General features: G+C 42.5%; 1 protein-coding gene across 7 annotated transcripts in view; it reads left to right on the top strand.

Annotated features, from left to right (window-relative positions):
• The window catches only part of PRDM16 (PR/SET domain 16), an 868,945-nt gene that overhangs the window by 764,242 nt on the left and 87,599 nt on the right, over nucleotides 1–17,104 (top strand). For all 7 annotated transcript variants that reach the window (XM_077250426.1, XM_077250425.1, XM_077250424.1 and 4 more), the window contains exon 4: nucleotides 15,498–15,632. In XM_077250426.1, coding sequence (XP_077106541.1) covers nucleotides 15,498–15,632 — 135 coding nt within the window. The remainder of the gene's footprint in view (nucleotides 1–15,497; nucleotides 15,633–17,104) is intronic.

Below are 17,104 nucleotides of genomic sequence, written 5' to 3'. Positions count from 1 at the left end.
TGGGGGCGAGAAAAATACGGATTCCACACGGACCAGCAGTGTGACTTGCGAGAAATACGCAGCGCTGTTAGTGAAAAGTCGGTAATTCAATTGCCGGCTTTTCATTTCTCCTGCACAAACCCGACAGGATATGAGACATGGTTTACATACAGCAAACCATCTCATATCCCCTTTTTTTTTGCATATTCCACACTACTAATGTTAGTAGTGTGTATGTGCAAAATTTCAGCGCTGTAGCTGCTGAAATAAAGGGTTAAATGGCGGAAAAAATTGGCGTGGGCTCCTGTTGTGAATTTGGTTTTTGGGCTCCCCCGGTGGTCGCTGGTGGTACTGGACTTGTGTGCTTCACTTTCTCTGTTCACCTGTTTCCATCAGGATGTGGGAGTATCCTATTTAGCCTTGCTGCTCAGTTATTCTAGTGCCGGCCATCAATGTAACCAGAGCCTTTCTTTTGCATGTTCCTGCTTCTAGACTACTATCAGCTAAGTTGGACTCTTAGTCCTAAGTTTGTTTGCATTTTTGTTCCAGTTCACAGTTATGTTATGTTTCTGTAGCTGGAAGCTCTTGTGGGCCGAAATTACCACTCCGGTGTCATGAGTTGACACATGAGTCTTAAAGTAATTTCTGGATGGTATTTTAATAGGGTTTTCAGCTGACCGTGAAGTTCCCTATTGTATCTTCTTACTATCTAGTAAGCGGACCTTGCTTTGCTGAACCTACCTTCATACTGCGTATGTCTTTTCCTCTGAACTCACCGTCAATATATGTGGGGGGCTTCTGTCTCCTTTTTGGGGGAATTTCCCTAGAGGTAAGCCAGGTCTGTTTTTTCCTCTATTAGGGTTAGTTAGTTCTCCGGCTGGCGCTGGGCGTCTAGGGATAAAACGTAGGTACGTCACCCGGCCACTGTTAGTTGTGTGGTAGGTTTAGCTCACGGTCAGCTCGAGATTCCATCACCCAAGAGCTAGTCTGTTATTTAAGTTCTCTGACGTTCCCTTGCCATTGGGAACCATGACAGTATGGCCGGCCAAGGGTTAAAACCGTTGGCAGAAGAAAGGAGAGAAAAAGAAGTCTGCAGATTTTTTTTTTTTTTTTTTTCTTCTGAGCTTGCTCTATAGTACTCAGTTGCATTTCTGCTCTAATTGCAGCCTTTGCCTCTCTCTCTCCTTCTAATCCTTGAATGGCTCTGATCTCACCTGATTAAAATGGATCCTCAAAGTTTGGCTACAGGTTTGAATAATCTTGCTACGAAGGTTCAAAATTTACAGGATTTTGTTATTCATGCTCCTATATATGAACCTAGAATTCCTATACCAGAATTTTTCTCCGGGGATAGATCTCGTTTCCTGAATTTCAAATATAATTGTAAATTATTTCTTTCCCTGAGATCTCGCTCCTCTGGAGATCCCACACAGCAGGTTAGGATAGTAATTTCCTTGCTGCGGGGTGACCCTCAAGACTGGGCATTTGCATTGGCACCCGGGGATCCTGCGTTGCTCAATGTGGATGCGTTTTTTCTGGCTTTGGGGTTGCTTTATGAGGAACCTAATTTAGAGATTCAGGCTGAAAAAACCTTGATGGCCCTATCTCAAGGGCAAGATGAAGCTGAAATATACTGCCAAAAATTTCGTAAATGGTCTGTGCTTACTCAGTGGAATGAGTGCGCCCTGGCGGCGAATTTCAGAGAGGGTCTCTCTGATGCCATTAAAGATGTTATGGTGGGGTTCCCTGCACCTACAGGTCTGAATGAGTCCATGACAATGGCTATTCAGATTGATCGGCGTTTGCGGGAGCGCAAACCTGTGCACCATTTGGCGGTGTCTTCTGAGAAGGCTCCAGAAAATATGCAATGTGATAGAATTCTGTCCAGAAGCGAACGGCAGAATTTTAGGCGAAAAAATGGGTTGTGCTTCTATTGTGGTGATTCAACTCATGTTATATCAGCATGCTCTAAACGTACAAAAAAGGTTGATAAGTCTATTTCAATTGGCACTTTACAGTCTAAGTTTATTTTGTCTGTGACCTTGATTTGTTCATTATCGTCAATTACCGCGGATGCCTATGTCGACTCTGGCGCCGCTTTGAGTCTCATGGATTGGTCCTTTGCCAGGCGCTGTGGGTTTGATCTAGAGCCTCTGGAAGTTCCTATACCTCTGAAGGGTATTGACTCTACACCATTGGCTAGTAATAAACCACAATACTGGACACAAGTGACTATGCGTATGAATCCAGACCATCAGGAGACGATTCGCTTCCTTGTGTTGTACAATCTACATGATGTTTTGGTGCTCGGATTGCCATGGTTACAATCTCATAACCCAGTTCTTGACTGGAAAGCAATGTCTGTGTTAAGCTGGGGATGTCAGGGGGCTCATGGGGACGTACCTTTGGTTTCCATTTCGTCATCTATTCCCTCTGAGATTCCGGAATTTTTATCTGATTATCGTGATGTTTTTGAGGAGCCTAAGCTTGGTTCACTACCTCCTCACAGAGATTGCGATTGTACCATAGATCTGATTCCGGGCAGTAAATTTCCAAAGGGTCGTTTATTTAATCTATCTGTACCTGAACATGCTGCGATGCGAGAATATATTAAGGAGTCCCTGGAAAAGGGACATATTCGTCCTTCTTCATCTCCCTTAGGAGCCGTTTTTTTCTTTGTATCTAAAAAAGATGGCTCTTTGAGGCCGTGTATTGATTATCGACTCTTGAATAAAATTACAGTCAGATATCAGTATCCTCTGCCACTGCTGACTGATTTGTTTGCTCGAATAAAAGGGGCTAAGTGGTTCTCTAAGATTGATCTCCGTGGGGCGTATAATTTGGTGCGAATTAAGCAGGGGGATGAGTGGAAAACCGCATTTAATACGCCCGAGGGCCATTTTGAGTATTTAGTAATGCCTTTTGGTCTTTCAAATGCCCCTTCAGTCTTTCAGTCCTTTATGCATGACATTTTCCGGGAATATTTGGATAAATTCATGATCGTGTATCTGGATGATATTTTGATTTTTTCGGATGACTGGGATTCTCATGTCCAACAGGTCAGGAGGGTTTTTCAGGTTTTGCGGGCTAATTCCTTGTGTGTGAAGGGTTCTAAGTGTATTTTTGGGGTTCAAAAGATTTCTTTTTTGGGGTACATTTTTTCCCCCTCTTCCATTGAGATGGATCCTGTCAAGGTTCGGGCTATTTGTGATTGGACGCAACCTTCTTCGCTTAAGAGCCTTCAGAAATTTTTGGGCTTTGCTAATTTTTATCGTCGATTTATAACTGGTTTTTCTGATGTTGCTAAACCTTTGACTGATTTGACCAAAAAGGGTGCTGATGTTGCTGATTGGTCCCCTGCTGCTGTGGAGGCCTTTCGGGAGCTTAAGCGCCGCTTTTCTTCCGCCCCTGTGTTGCGTCAGCCTGATGTTACTCTTCCTTTTCAGGTTGAGGTCGATGCTTCCGAGATCGGAGCTGGGGCGGTCTTGTCGCAGAAAAGTTCCGATTGCTCCGTGATGAGACCTTGTGCGTTCTTTTCTCGAAAATTTTCGCCCGCCGAGCGAAATTATGATATTGGTAATCGGGAGCTTTTGGCTATGAAGTGGGCTTTTGAGGAGTGGCATCATTGGCTTGAGGGGGCTAGACATCAGGTGGTGGTATTGACCGATCACAAGAATTTGATTTATCTTGAGTCTGCCAGGCGCCTGAATCCTAGACAGGCGTGCTGGTCGTTGTTTTTCTCTCGGTTTAATTTTGTGGTCTCATACTTACCAGGTTCTAAAAATGTGAAGGCGGATGCCCTTTCTAGGAGTTTTGAGCCTGATTTCCCTGGTGATTCTGAACCTACAGGTATCCTTAAGGATGGGGTGATATTATCTGCTGTTTCCCCAGACCTGCGACGGGCTTTGCAGGAGTTTCAGGCGGATAGACCTGATCGTTGCCCGCCTGGTAGACTGTTTGTTCCTGATGATTGGACCAGTAGAGTCATCTCGGAGGTTCATTCTTCTGCGTTGGCAGGTCATCCCGGGATCTTTGGTACCAGGGATTTGGTGGCTAGGTCCTTCTGGTGGCCTTCTCTGTCTCGAGATGTACGAGTTTTTGTGCAGTCTTGTGATGTTTGTGCTCGGGCCAAACCTTGTTGTTCTCGGGCTAGCGGATTGTTGTTATCTTTGCCTATTCCAAAGAGGCCTTGGACTCACATCTCTATGGATTTTATTTCTGATCTCCCTGTTTCTCAGAAAATGTCTGTCATCTGGGTGGTGTGTGACCGTTTTTCAAAGATGGTTCATTTGGTGCCCTTGCCTAAGTTGCCGTCCTCTTCCGAGTTGGTTCCTCTGTTTTTTCAAAATGTGGTTCGCTTGCATGGTATTCCGGAGAATATCGTTTCTGACAGGGGGACGCAGTTCGTGTCTAGATTTTGGCGGGCGTTCTGTGCTAGGATGGGCATTGATTTGTCTTTTTCGTCTGCGTTCCATCCTCAGACTAATGGCCAGACTGAGCGAACTAATCAGACCTTGGAGACTTATTTGAGGTGTTTTGTGTCTGCGGATCAGGATGACTGGGTTGCCTTTTTGCCGTTGGCGGAGTTTGCCCTCAATAATCGGGCTAGTTCTGCCACTTTGGTTTCTCCTTTCTTTTGCAATTCGGGGTTTCATCCTCGCTTTTCTTCTGGTCAGGTGGAGTCTTCGGATTGTCCTGGAGTGGATACTGTGGTGGATAGGATGCATCGGATTTGGGGACAGGTGGTGGACAATTTGGAGTTGTCCCAGGAGAAGACTCGGCATTTTGCTAACCGCCGTCGTTGTGTTGGTCCTCGTCTTCATGTTGGGGACTTGGTGTGGTTGTCTTCTCGTTTTGTCCCTATGAGGGTTTCTTCTCCTAAGTTTAAGCCTCGGTTCATCGGCCCGTATAGGATTTTGGAGATTCTTAACCCTGTGTCCTTTCGATTGGACCTCCCGGCATCTTTTTCTATCCATAATGTCTTCCATCGGTCATTATTGCGCAGGTATGAGGTACCGGTTGTGCCTTCCGTTGAGCCTCCCGCTCCGGTGTTGGTTGAGGGTGAATTGGAGTACGTTGTGGAGAAGATCTTGGACTCCCGTGTTTCCAGACGGAAACTTCAGTATCTGGTCAAGTGGAAGGGCTACGGTCAGGAGGATAATTCTTGGGTGACAGCCTCTGATGTTCATGCCTCTGATTTGGTCCGTGCCTTTCATAGGGCTCATCCTGATCGCCCTGGTGGTTCTTGTGAGGGTTCGGTGCCCCCTCCTTGAGGGGGGGTACTGTTGTGAATTTGGTTTTTGTGCTCCCCCGGTGGTCGCTGGTGGTACTGGACTTGTGTGCTTCACTTTCTCTGTTCACCTGTTTCCATCAGGATGTGGGAGTATCCTATTTAGCCTTGCTGCTCAGTTATTCTAGTGCCGGCCATCAATGTAACCAGAGCCTTTCTGTTGCATGTTCCTGCTTCTAGACTACTATCAGCTAAGTTGGACTCTTAGTCCTAAGTTTGTTTGCATTTTTGTTCCAGTTCACAGTTATGTTATGTTTCTGTAGCTGGAAGCTCTTGTGGGCCGAAATTACCACTCCGGTGTCATGAGTTGACACATGAGTCTTAAAGTAATTTCTGGATGGTATTTTAATAGGGTTTTCAGCTGACCGTGAAGTTCCCTATTGTATCTTCTTACTATCTAGTAAGCGGACCTCGCTTTGCTGAATCTACCTTCATACTGCGTATGTCTTTTCCTCTGAACTCACCGTCAATATATGTGGGGGGCTTCTGTCTCCTTTTTGGGGGAATTTCCCTAGAGGTAAGCCAGGTCTGTTTTTTCCTCTATTAGGGTTAGTTAGTTCTCCGGCTGGCGCTGGGCGTCTAGGGATAAAACGTAGGTACGTCACCCGGCCACTGTTAGTTGTGTGGTAGGTTTAGCTCACGGTCAGCTCGAGATTCCATCACCCAAGAGCTAGTCTGTTATTTAAGTTCTCTGACGTTCCCTTGCCATTGGGAACCATGACAGGCTCCCGCGCAATTTTCTCCGCCAGAGCGGTAAAGCCAGTGACTGAGGGCAGATATTAATAGCCAGGAGAGGGTCCATGGTTATTGCCCCCCCCCCCCGTGGCTAAAAACATTTGCCCCCAGCCACCCCAGAAAAGGCACATCTGGAAGATGCGCCTATTCTGGCACTTGGCCACTCTCTTCCCACTCCCTGTAGCGGTGGGATATGGGGTAATGAAGGGTTAATGCCACCTTGCTATTGGAAGGTGACATTAAGCCAGATTAATAATGGAGAGGCATCAATTATGACACCTATCCATTAGTAATCCAATTGTTGGAAAGGGTTAAAAAACACACACACACATGATTTAAAAGTAGTTTAATGAAATAAACACAGCGGTTGTTGTAATAATTTATTGTTCTCTCAATCCATCAGGAACACCCTCGCTTGGAAAAATAATAAACGCACAAGATACATACCTTCAGATGACCTGTCACGTCCCACGAAGTAATCCATCTGAAGGGGTTAACTAATATTACAGGCACGAGCTGCGATAAACCACTCGCTCGTACCTGTAATCCCCGGGTGCTGAAAGGAAAGCAGGATCTGTACTTACATTGAGTCGCGGTGAGGCGCCCTCTGGTGGATGTTCTCATGAACTGCAGCCTGGGAACTTTTTCCCATGCTCCAGGTCATATGAGGACATCCACCAGGGGGCGCATCACCGCGACTGAAGGAAATGTAGGTCATTGACCTACATTTCATTCATTCGCCGGGGGATTACAGACACGAGCACAGCTGCATTTAGCAGGGCTCCTGCCTGTAATATTAGTTAACCCCTTCAGATGGATTACTTCGTGGGACGAGACGGTTCACCAGAAGGTATGTATCTTGTGCGTTTATTATTTTTCTAAGCGAAGGTGTTCCTGATGGATTGAGAGGACAATAAATTATTACAACAACCGCTGTGTTTATTTCATTAAACTACTTTTAAATCATGTGTGTGTGTGTTTTTTAACCCTTTCCAACAATTGGATTAATAATGGATAGGTGTCATAATTGACGCCTCTCCATTATTAATCTGGCTTAATGTCACCTTCCAATAGCAAGGTGGCATTAACCCTTCATTACCCCATATCCCACCGCTACAGGGAGTGGGAAGAGAGTGGCCAAGTGCCAGAATAGGCGCATCTTCCAGATGTGCCTTTTCTGGGGTTGCTGGGGGCAGATGTTTTTAGCCACGGGGGGGCCAATAACCATGGACCATGGATTAATATCTGCCCTCAGTCACTGGCTTTACCACTCTGGCGGAGAAAATTGCGCGGGAGCCCACGCCAATTTGTTCCGCCATTTAACCCTTTATTTCAGCAGCTACAGCGCTGAAATTTTGCACATACACACTACTAACATTAGTAGTGTGGAATATGCAAAAAAAAGGGGATATGAGATGGTTTACTATATGTAAACCATGTCTCATATCCTGTCGGGTTTGTGCAGGAGAAATGAAAAGCCGGCAATTGAATTACCGGCTGTTCACAGATATCGCGCTGAATGAAATCTAAATACAGAATATATATATATGTGTCTCAATGACATATATATATATATATATATATATACACTCACCGGCCACTTTATTAGGTACACCTGTCCAACTTCTTGTTAACACTTAATTTCTAATCAGCCAATCACATGGCGGCAACTCAGTGCATTTAGGCATGTAGACATGGTCAAGACAATCTCCTGCAGTTCAAACCGAGCATCAGTATGGGGAAGAAAGGTGATTTGAGTGCCTTTGAACGTGGCATGGTTGTTGGTGCCAGAAGGGCTGGTCTGAGTATTTCAGAAACTGCTGATCTACTGGGATTTTCACGCACAACCATCTCTAGGGTTTACAGAGAATGGTCCGAAAAAGAAAAAAAATCCAGTGAGCGGCAGTTCTGTGGGCGGAAATGCCTTGTTGATGCCAGAGGTCAGAGGAGAATGGGCAGACTGGTTCGAGCTGATAGAAAGGCAACAGTGACTCAAATCACCACCCGTTACAACCAAGGTAGGCCTAAGAGCATCTCTGAACGCACAGTGCGTCGAACTTTGAGGCAGATGGGCTACAGCAGCAGAAGACCACACCGGGTACCACTCCTTTCAGCTAAGAACAGGAAACTGAGGCTACAATTTGTACAAGCTCATCGAAATTGGACAGTAGAAGATTGGAAAAACGTTGCTTGGTCTGATGAGTCTCGATTTCTGCTGCGACATTCGGATGGTAGGGTCAGAATTTGGCGTAAACAACATGAAAGCATGGATCCATCCTGCCTTGTATGGAGCATCTTTGGGATGTGCAGCCGACAAATCTGCGGCAACTGTGTGATGCCATCATGTCAATATGGACCAAAATCTCTGAGGAATGCTTCCAGCACCTTGTTGAATCTATGCCACGAAGAATTGAGGCAGTTCTGAAGGCAAAAGGGGGTCCAACCCGTTACTAGCATGGTGTACCTAATAAAGTGGCCGGTGAGTGTATATACTGTATATATGTTTTCCCGAACATTTGAGCACATAAATCCATTAGATGTCGGTTTTGCAAGCCTGCGCAAAAATCTCGCAGTACGGATGCCATACGGATTACATACGGAGGATGCCATGCGCAAAATACGCTGACACACCCTGACTACGGATCAATATTTTGGGAACATTTCTCCGTATTACGGCCGTAGTACGGACGTATAATACGTGGCGTATTGTCTTACGCCAAGTGTGAGGCCGGCCTAATAGACACACGTCACCACTTGTGTATTTATCACCCACTCCTCGTTTGGGATTACAAATACTGAGGTAAAAAAAACCTCACCAAATACCGAACGTGTGAATGTGGCCTTATAGTCTGACTAGTCAGAGCTAGTCCAAATGAACAGGTCACTTCTTGTAACTGCTTCACATTTTCCGGACCGTAATGGCTACATTCCCACAATGAGCTTTTGGTGAGCTTTTGATGTTGCAGATTTTCTGCACCCATCACAAAAATTAGCTTATTTACGCGTTTTTTCATTTAGTTTTTGAGTGCGTTTTTATTGCATTTTTGACAATGCAGTCTTTTGTCTCTTGTTGGTGTGTCATGTTTTAAATAAAGCTGCTTTGGTTTTGATCCTTCCCGCTATTTGGCTTTGACAACATTTTATTCACACAGTCATGTCCAAATCACATTCATTTTTGTGCATCTTCGGTGCAGAAAAGCACTAAAGCGTTTTTTAGCTGTGGACATCTAATACAAGTGTATGGGGAAATCCGCCCATAAAACTCGGCGTTCCCACAAGAGAAATTGTCATGTTGCACATTTGAAAGACGAACCGCAAGTCAGGTTACACTGAGTAAAAAAAATCACAATGGGCATGAGATTTCTGCAAATCCATTCACTTTCAAGGAAATGTAAGATGCTGCGTTTTTGCACAGCATCAAAAACTTATTGAAGGAACTTAAACGGGTATCCCCATCTCCAAGATCCTATCTCAATTTGCAGAAGGTGTAATAATAATAATATTAGCAAATACCTCCAATTAGAAATGTAGTTTAGTTCTTCTGATTCGCTAAGAGTGTAGGGCAATGTTCCCCAACTCCTGTCCTCAAGAGCCACCAACAGGTCATGTTTTCAGGATTTCCTTAGTATTGCACAGGAGATGGAATTATTGCCTGTGCAGGCGATGCAATTATCACCTGTGCAATACTAAGGAAATCCTGAAAACATGACCTGTTGGTGGCTCTTGAGGACCGGAGTTGGGGAACACTGGTGTAGGGCATTGCAGTAGCTTAGATATCCATGGTTATGGCCACTAACAACTAACTATCCAGCTAGTTCACAATATGAGTGGCTGTATCCATGGATATCTAAGATACTGCGGTGCCCTGCATATGTGGTAAGTGACAAAGCAAATCAGAAGAACTATACTACATTTCTAAATGGTTGCTAATATTATTATTATTACACCTTCTACTTATTGGGATAGGATCTTGGAGATGGGAATGTCCCTTAAGGCTTCTTTTACACTTACCATGGTTTTGCGGCCCGTATGCTGTATGGCCGTGAGGGCCGTATTTACGGCCGTGAAAAAATATCGAGCCTGCTCGATCTTTTTCATGGCTTACGGAAGCTTGTTTTTGCGGTGCACCGTGACTTCTGGTTTTGCGGAACGCCTTTTTTTTTTTACCAATACTTTTTCCATAGTATTGGAAACCCGAAAAACGGCAATCCGCAAGTTTTTTGCTGTCCGTTATTGCGGCAGACCGTGAAAATTGCGGCGATACGGCCCGCAAAAAAGGCCCGCAATAACGTGCTGCAAAAAACCCGGTAAGTGTAAAAGAAGCCTTAAGCTAAAGTTTTACAATAGGCCAGATTGTAGAAAAAGATTTTTAGTATGGTACCTAAAGGGTTATAGAAATAGAAGCATTTTTAACATCTCTATCTGGTTACATAAAATGTATCCTGCAATTTGCACCATTTTCCCATCTCATCCAGTGTTGATAAATGGATCTAAATGAACTCCAAAAAAAACTGTTGATAAAGCATGTCCTAAAAACATGGAAAAAAACAAGACAAGTAGAAAAATGTACAGCCTTTATTACATACTGCAATGATATTTTTTCATTTTTTATTTCTATTTTGTTTTTTAACATACAATGTGACGGTTTATAGAGAGAAGAAATGTTTTAATTACACAGAACAAGGGGGTTGACGCCATCTGAAAATCATTAAGTATAATTGTGCAGGGCCTGGGTTAAATGAGTCTGCACACTTTGGGAGCAGGGAGCACAAATATGTAAACAGTGGGTAAGTGGCAGCCCCCCTGTTCCCACCTCAGAATGTTTTTTGTGCTTTCTTTTTTTTCTTTTACTGAGTCGACTTTGCACATATTCTGTGCCTGCTGCTTTCTCTTTGGGTCTTTTCCAAAACAGCCTGTGTGTGACCACAGCCACCGGGTAGAGACCGAGAGGAAGGAGTGGGCTTAAGCGCAGGGAGGTAGATAGGAGGATGCATGTTAATCAGGGGGCTTTCATTCTTTCATTACTAACAGTATTGTTTTACTGCAGACCCTGCTTGCTGTACTCAGAAATTAGGTAGTAAATATTGTTTCACTGAGTTACTCAGCTTATATAAAAAATCTATAAAAAATCCTGAATACTGTGTTTATTATCAAAATTAGAAAAGTAATCTTAAACCAAAGTCCCATTCTGAACATATTATAACAACATATTTTCCTAAGAAATAATTGTCAGCATCGAATCGGAATCTAAAGTAAAGACATGGCTGTAATGGTACCGTAATACTGATTAAATTCATACCTTTGGTGAAAAAATCCATTTTGTGGTTCTTCTTTAATCACCATTACAAGTTTACTGCTAATTAGATTTAGCTCCTCAGGGGCGGGACTGTGCGATGGGTCTTCTCCTCCCTGTCTGTGATTCTCCGCCCCCTCTGCCTGTCTCTAGCCTTTGAATGACAGGTCACTGCTTTTTCAGTGACCTGCCTCCTCTGTTTGAAATCTTGCACCGTCATTGCCGTGGGCACCAAGTGTCAGTGTGAAAAATACGGCAGTGTGCACTATTTTCTCCATTCATGTCTATGGGTGGGCAAATAAATTGGAGCCCACACAAAACATCCACAGAGCATCTGTTTTCTATGGATACATTTCCACTATTAATCTAGGACACTGTATTTGATGATCTACATTTTTCAATATAGATGTATGAAAACGGATCGCTTACGGATGTCACGCGGGCATATAAAATATGGACTCACGATGACAATATCAGGTCAAAATCATCTGAGTTTTCTGGATGAATCTTGGATAAGTTTTCAGAAGCTCATCTGTCCCTGGAATTAGGTTAAGGTCTAATAATGATTATTTCATACGTTTCCTAAACAAAGCAGATTTATTTAAAACATGACATACTAAAAACACAACAAAAACACATGTAAAAAAAATCACTAAAATCACACATAAAAAAAAGGAACACATAACCTAAGGCTACGTTCCCACGATGAGCTTTTGGTGCATTTTTGATGTTGTGTGTTTCAAATCCGTAGCGTGTCAATTTCTCTCGTGGGTATGCTGAGTTTTCTGTGCAGATTTTCCCATAGACTTGCGTTAGGTGTGGAAATTCCACAGGTAAAAAACGCACATGCGGTTTTAGTGCGTTTCCGCAGCGGAAACTCATCAAAAACACATGTTTTTCGCACCTACGTATATCAATAAAGTTTTGTTGAAGCCAAATAACAGGAAGTGTCAAAAACTAAACAGCTTTTATATAAAACATGACAAAGAAGCTAGAGACAAAAAATAAAGGGTAAAAAAGTGATAAAAACACATGTAAAAAAAAACCACAAGTAACCTAAGTTAAATAATAGGTGCAGAAATGGCCCAGAAACAATGTTTAAAATCATGGGAACGTGGCCTAATGGTTTTTTTATATATATGGTAGGTGATTAAAAACGTTGAAAAAAATATTGCGTAGAGGAGACTTAAGAGGATCTGAACTCAGGGGTCTCGGTTTACGGATTTTCAGCACCTTTTTACATGTTATAAATTTACATTTTTTAAGGTTTTTTTATTTTATCCACTACAGTCGATTAATTGGCAAAACACATGTATGGTATGAGGGGCCACGACTACCTTTAGGATGAATATGTGTCTGGAGGGTTTCCGTAGCCTAATAATGTAAAGCAAAAAGCTGTGAGTGCAAAAGCGAGTGACAGATACATGTAAAAATAAAAAAAAAGCTTTTATATAACAGCAGAGGTGCGAAATACAGGAAGCTGCTGAATCCCCTGCATTAGCCAAACAATGAGCAAATGCGAAAAAACAACAGGGTTATTTGTGTGGGTTTTACAAGAACCTCTAAAATCATGATAATTATAGCGTGCTCGTCCTATAACTAAGCAAGGCCCTGTTGGGTCAGATATAATTGAGAGACCCCCTCGCCTCCACACCAAGCCGAGCTTATGCAGGTAAAAATCAGCTGCGCTTTCTCCTAATGTGTCTTCCCTTTTAGAAATCAGAAATTCCCGCATGGATAATTCTGTTGAAAACATTAACCATATGATATTTTTTATAGGGAAATTTAGGCAGCTATTTTTGGTGGTAATGCACAGTTTACTGTAAAGTGCCCCGGCGTCGTGGAAGGAACGCAATGTGGTCAAAATAGCAAATGTTTCCTTGCTTCAGTCTCACCGTGAAGTGATATTAATAATTTAGTTGTATATACATCAAAATTCCTTTAATCTGCTATTTGTTTGTCCAGAAACACGTTTCCATAACCATTAGGTTGTGTTTATGCGGGTCAGATACACAGCAAATTTCCTGTTTGGATTTTTGGGCAGAAAATCTGCCGCGTATTAAAGAAACAGCAAAGTGGTTGAGATAATACAAGATGTCAAAATATGAAGTTTGTGATGCAGTTTATTGGAGCCAAAGACAAAAGTGGCTCCAGCAGGAAAGAGAAGACCTTCCTTTATATTTCCCATTCCTTGTAGATGGCACAAACACTGCATTTTAATACCGTGGATTGTCAATTCCCATTACGACATATTATAATCGTGTCCATGCCATAAATCCTCGCGGTTGCATATTTTAAGGGTTCTGTACCTTTTTGGTTTTTTCTTCTTTTCCCCCTAACACAATTACAATTTTTTTTTTACCTACAACACTATGGTGTTTTAGTGGCATTTTTGGTAGTGAAAAAGATATATTAAAACTGGGATGTACAATTAATAGGACAGAAGCTTTATGCCGCATTCACACATCCATGGGTCACAGTCTGAGCACGTATCGTGATGTACGGATGGTCCACTGACCCGACCATGACACCTTCACGAACATATATGAGGATGTCAGAGTTCAGGTCAAGAGACCCGCAGACAGTACAATCTTCATGGTACAGGCTCGGACTATGAAACCTAGATGTATGAATGCGGCATTACACTGTGTTCACACTTTGTGGCTTTTAGACACAACAGCCTTATACTGCTGCAGTCATTTTTCTGTTTTCCGGCACGTTAAATGCATCTTCCATAGAAACACATGTGAAAAGGGCTGCCATTACATCCAGACGTGTATTCTTGCTCTTTCCCTGCAAAATTAGGTGATTGTGCATGGGAGAAGGTGGAAAAATTGCAGCGGTACAATGCTGAAAGTTGCAAAATGACTGCAATATGTGAATGCAGGCATAAATGGGTTGCCCTAAAATATTGATGACCTGTTCTTGGTATCGGTGATCAATATCGGATTGGTGGGTGTCCAACATCTGGCATCGGCATCCTACCCCCTCCAGATGTACAAACCAGGAACAGCACAGCCTAGTGGCTGCTCCAGGGTACAGCAGATCAGGTCTTATTAATTTGAGTAGACTGTCATATAGGAAAAAGCGCAGAAACTTTTTTTTCTTCATAAACTGATGACACTTGAACCACACTCTGAGATCTGATGAAAATAATTGGTCCGTTTATCTCGTATGTGAGAAAAACTGACATCTGAATGAGGCCTTATGCAATAAACTGCTTGTATCTACCAACCTTTGATAAGAAAATTGCAGGGAATTTAATTTCCCAATAGCTGTCCTTTTAATAAATGCAATTAAAAAAAAAGGATTTGCTCTTTAAGCAATTGCCTGCTGTATGAGTGCAGATTAAACAATGATGGATCAATACTTCATGTTTTATGAATTTGCAAAAATGATGTAAAATCTATAAACTGTGCACAGAGACAGATGAAAAATAATGTCGGTGATAGATAATATGAGCTTCCATGTATGATCTGCTTTGAGCGTTCACTGTGGGTATTCATGCTCGTCATCTAAGCATTGCATAGGGGGACGCTCCTCGGACTCCACACATCACGGCTACACAGTGATACAATTGTGTACAGTAATTTTTTGCTGCTAGCAATGCGGGCAAAGGCCACAATTTGCTCTTCATTCCCATGCACCCTGACAATGGCTGGATTAAGACCTATCCAGATGCTCTGTAAACCTGTCTAACAAAAAAGATCTCTTTAAAAAAAAAAGCCATTTACTACCACAGTGCAGAAAATAGTGTTATGTCACTGCAATTTAAAGGTACAGTATGCCATATTTTGAGGTGGCTCATGTTTAATTGTGTGTTTGAGATGAATGCTTGGTAAAAATGTTTTTCTTGTTTTCGGTCAACTGGTAAAATTGCATGCAGTGTTCGGATATAGGACGGGCTGTGTAGGCAGGTGCAAAGGGCACCATTGGGCAATAGCGTTTTAATTTCTTTCTATACTCAATTGGAAATTGTCTCATTGGATCCAAATAATGCATGTTCAATCATGTATCCTGCTAGAAACCTGTGAGAGGGCATATCCATAAAACTCTTGACTTGGGCACAAAGTGAGCTATTCCTGGATCGGCAGGCAGAACCAGACTTTGAGACAGATGAGGCATTGCTCTTGGGCACTGCACAACCTTCACTCTGTCAAAACGTCTATAACATTGTTATCTCATATTTTCTTTTCCCAGGTTTCTGAAGAATTGGAAGAAGAGAAGATGTGCATTGAAAATAGTCAATCAGGATCCGGGAGTTGGCTAAAATTTATCCGAATGGCTTGTTCCTGCAATGAACAAAATTTAGCGGTCTGTTATCAGAACGATCAGGTAAGTTGGATTGGTTGATGTTACTTTCCATAAAATTAGATGTCTTGAAAATTAGGCTGTGCCTGTTGTTCATGGAGAATGAAAGTTGATCCACATGTAAACTGTCTTGTACCATTGGTATTCAGGGTCTTGGACAGGAAGAGAAAAAGTATCCTGATACATGGGCCTGGAGACTTCAAAACTACAGTGTGTTAGTGTCGTTAAAGAGAACTTTTGGTTATTTCCACTTGACCCACAAGAAGTTATCTGTTATTTTGGATTAGTTTTGAACTAGAGAGGTCTCCTGAAATGGTTTGTGGTGTAGTCATTTCTCTACTGTCAACTGCCCCTTCTACACAACCAAGACTTTGATCTTGTCTGAATCTCTTGGCATGCACGTAGTGATGTTCATATAGTCAGATGATGTGCATTTCAGTAGGCCAGCATTTCGGATTTTCAAAATCATTTTTCAAGCTGGTGCTATAAAGTATTCTAATTTACTGAGATAATGACTTTGGGGTTTTCATTGGGTGTAAGCCATAATCATCAACATTAACAGAAATAAACACTTGAAATAGATCACTCTGTCTTTAGTGACTCTATATAATATATGAGTTTCACTTTTTTGTATTGAAGAACTGAAATAAATGAACTTTTTGATGATATTCTAATTTTGTGAGAAGCACCTGTATATGTATAAGAACACATGATGTCACAGAACAGGGATAATGGAAAGATGTCACAGCACAAAAATAATGCAAAAAGTGACACCTGCTTCCACCGTCTATAGTGATCACTAACTGCACCTTATGTCTGACTGGTGTTAGATCCCCTTAGTTGTTGGGCCCGTGTTAATACCCTGGTAGTTATACCTATGAGACCACCATAAGACCATAGGTTTTAAAGCTGCGACAAAATTATCCTGCTACTGCACCTCTAATATCAAACCAACATTTTCCTTCTTGTAGAAGAAATCGAGGAGACCACCCTCCCACCACCTCTACCAATAACCTCTCCTGACATGTCATTGTGAGCTGCTCAAAGATCTTTTGCTCCAGTTCGCCCTCTTAAGTTCTCTATTTTGGCCTAATTTCATAGTGGGTTAATGCGTTGTGCAGTAAGTGAGGCCTTCAGTTCTGTTCCACTAGCGACAATGATGGAGGTTACAATTGGGCTGCGAATAGATGACTTTTTGTAAACTAGCTGGCCTCATAATGAAGCAACCACTTTATCCAATAGACATTGGACCTCATAATGTAACAATCGAACACTTATGGCTCACTTCTCCTCCCTCGGGGCATTAAGCCAGGTTACCCATTATGGCTGCGGTCAGGTAGAACCTCGTCCACCATAATTTGTAGCGCGGCCGTATCTCAATTCGTGCTGGTCATCAAAGTGTTTTGACACAGAGAAGGATTTTTTGATCTTTGCTGACCAGAGCCGCAGTCAGACCACTCAATCACGTTGATTAAAACCCCAAGTGCCGTTAAAAG

This window comes from Ranitomeya variabilis, chromosome 4 (genome assembly GCF_051348905.1).
Source record: "Ranitomeya variabilis isolate aRanVar5 chromosome 4, aRanVar5.hap1, whole genome shotgun sequence".
NCBI lineage: Eukaryota > Metazoa > Chordata > Amphibia > Anura > Dendrobatidae > Ranitomeya > Ranitomeya variabilis.
The sequence above is the reverse complement of the archived record's forward strand: the minus strand, read 5'-3'. Positions and strand labels throughout refer to the sequence as shown.